Source organism: Octopus bimaculoides, chromosome 2, assembly GCF_001194135.2.
Source record: "Octopus bimaculoides isolate UCB-OBI-ISO-001 chromosome 2, ASM119413v2, whole genome shotgun sequence".
NCBI lineage: Eukaryota > Metazoa > Mollusca > Cephalopoda > Octopoda > Octopodidae > Octopus > Octopus bimaculoides.
Window position 1 is genome coordinate 121887037 of NC_068982.1, and position 3362 is coordinate 121890398.

Sequence of the window (3362 nt, forward strand, 5' to 3'; positions counted from 1 at the left end):
TATACACATACATATTTAATATATATATATATATATATATATATTAAATATGTATGTGTATGTATGTATATATGTATTTATGTATGTTTGTATGTATGTATGTATGTATGTATGTATGTGCGCGCACTTATGATATAAATATATAAATAAAATATATATAAATGTATACATCTATACATACACATATACATGTATATGTATATATATATATGTATTGTTGTATTTCGGAATCGTCATTTTCTTTTTGCCAAATATACACGTATATATACATGACATATATGTAAATATATATATATATACATCATCTTCTTGGCATATATCTGTGTGTGTATGTGTGTATACATATATATTCATTTTATTCAAATATTTACATTATATTCGCGTGTGTGTGTGTGCGCGCACACACACACACACACACACACACACACACACACATATATATATATATGCATATAGAAACGGTGTGTGTGTATGTATGTGCGTGTGCTTGTGTACAAACACGAACGTTTTATATAAATAAATACGCACATTAAAACAAACATCAACCGTCACTCGAATATCCCAAATATCTCCATTTCTCTCTCACTCTCTCTCTCTCTCTTTCTCCCTCTCTCTCTCTCTCCCTCTTTCTCCCTCTCTCAATATATATATATATATCCCCTCTCTCTCACTTTCGTACGCTGACACACACACACACATGCGCACGCTCACACATGCACACCTAATGTTTATGTGTGTGTTTGACCATGTATGAATGTGTGTTTTGTGTATGTTTAACCAGAATACGGGTGAAATTACCCACAGTTCAATGTTTTCTGAAATTCTAGAAATACTTTTGTTATTTGAGGTTTCTCTAGCTGAAAAAAAAAACCTCCTTGTAAGTAAATAATTTCTTTAAATCATTTAACAGAATCACATACCGACTCCATTCCTATTTTGGCATCGATTTAAACAGGAAATCTCACTAAAGTCTTGGAATCAATTTTTTGTTATGCTGAATATTTCCAACTAAATGTAGTTTTCTGTTGAATTTTGCCCAACTTTGTTTTGAAGCAACCAAGAATTAATTTACCAATATCAAGTGATACTTATCAACACCAGTAACTGGAACATTTTTACCAATTCTTTAGTATACAAGAAAGTCATAACCGATCTACATAAATGATGTATGTTCGTTGATGCTATTTTTGTTACTATTGCATTTATTGTTGGTTTTCTACCCGTTTAGGTATGATCCTTTAGTGGTCAATAATCTAAAAACCAAAACTAAACTTCTAGATACTAGAATCGTTATTATTTCAAGAACTACAAGAGCTTCATAAATTGAAACATGTCGTGTGGAATTGTGTTGTTGTTTGTGACTGTTGTGTCCAGTTTGGTGATTGCAGCTCCCTTGAACAAGGAAGTACCATTTAATCTGAGTTCAGTAAATCAAATGAATTTTGACTTCAGTATGGTAAGTCTCTTTACTATTAGTTCTATCTGTACTTTCATATGTTGGTAACTTGGGAAGACTATAGCCCCCTCCCTCCCCGCCGCCAATACCAGCACTACTCCCCACTTAACAGTACTTTCTCGGACGTGCCTTTATCAGAGTCGGCTCTGTTGTAAGCATTTGGTAAGAACGCATAAACACCTTCTGCTCTTCCCTAGACACCCAAAGATAAAACTAAACCACCTGGCAATTTATCTCTCCTCTTCTCTAACATCCGTGGACTCCGATCCAACCTAGACCACACACATGACTTATTACTAATGCAAACAACATATTTTATTATCCGAGAAACAAATCTTTCAGCTTTTATCTACAAACTATCTCTATTGTCATCGCTACACACTTGACTCAAACTTAACTCCGAAAGTATCTGTGTATACATAGATGTTACTGTTCCTGCTGCTCACTTCTCTTGCCTGAATTATATGGTGCACAATTCTAGTTACTCTAGTTCAAAATCTCTCTTACCCACTCCTCCGAAGAAATAATGCCTCATCCACTGATCTCCGAATTCTTCCGACCACCACATTTACTGTACCTCTTCTTGCATCGATGATTTCCATTATATTCCAACTTTTTTGAAATTATTTTCTTGGTGACATTAATATTCACAATCGTTTATACAGCTCCTATTCATCTCATTCTAATGCAGTAATCTTCAACTCGCTACATCACTTTATTTTTTTTTACGATTCGCTTAATGTATCGTAATGTATTGTATGTATGGATGGATGGATGGATGGATGGATGGATGTTATTGATTATTTAAATTCTTCTTTTGAGGAAGGAGTTCTTTTCTGATAAAGATACAAAGCTCCATCATTGAAATGTAGATAACAAAAATGATGTCACGTTTTAAACTTGAGAAAAGTCTTGCATATTTTTACTGTTCTACTTACAGATTGTATCTGTAATGTGCGAGTTAATTGGTTGATATTTTTTTTCTGAAAACCTTATCTTATCCCGATTTCAATAGAAATTTTCAGTCTTCAGATTTTCTGAAATCCTTCTAATTTGTTGTTTCTCATGAACAGTACTCAATAGCTAAACATATTAGGACGAATATCCTTACCGACTCTTCTTATAAATCAAATAATTCCTTTCAACTTTTGTCAATCGTTCATCAAAACGATTAGTTTTCTTTTCATGATAAAAAAGAAACGGTGGATACCTTAAGTTCTCGAAATTCCACGAGAAACAATCACCATATTTGAAATGATGATGTAATTCAACAATCTTCAGTGATTTGTTCGGTAGACTTAATCCATCATTCTGTTAACACCATCACCTGGCCCGTAGGTGCCGTTAGCGGAGCATTTGAGTAAGTATTTAGTCCCACCAGGCACAGAAAATCTAAAAAATGTTTATGAGGGCAGTTTTTCTTCTTATAAATAAACCATTAAAAAAAGGTGAACAAATCCTAATTTTAAATTATTTCTCCCTGAGTGGCCATCTTTATTCTCTTTAGTAATCGACGTGAACATCTGACAATCACTAAGTCAAACGACCTGACTACATTAGATACCCAAATACTTTCACTATCCATAAAGAAAATTGCTATCCGAGACAACAGAGAACACTTCGTCCCCCTGGTTAGTTTTTTGTTTCAAGAACTGCTTCTAACATAAAACAACGTGTCTTACATTAGCATACACACACTTGGACAAAATGTTCTTATATAAATTTAGCTTATGTTACATATACATGCCCATAATAAGATAAGTATTAACTTTCGTTCATCAGGGAATTTTTACTGCTCATTTCCTAAAGCATCTTTTGGCTAGGTCTGTTGTGACCCGCTAACACTTCTTCGCGTTAGATAATACATATATATATATATATATATATATATATATATATATATATA

At 33.2% G+C, this 3362-nt stretch overlaps 1 protein-coding gene across 1 annotated transcript in view; it reads left to right on the forward strand.

Annotated features, from left to right (window-relative positions):
* Positions 1 to 745: 745 nt before the first annotated feature.
* The window catches only part of LOC106871838 (uncharacterized), a 45892-nt gene continuing 43275 nt past the window's right edge, over positions 746 to 3362 (forward strand). Inside the window, exon 1 of the mRNA XM_052965558.1 lies at positions 746 to 1456. Coding sequence (XP_052821518.1) covers positions 1331 to 1456 — 126 coding nt within the window. The 5' untranslated portion in view covers positions 746 to 1330. The remainder of the gene's footprint in view (positions 1457 to 3362) is intronic.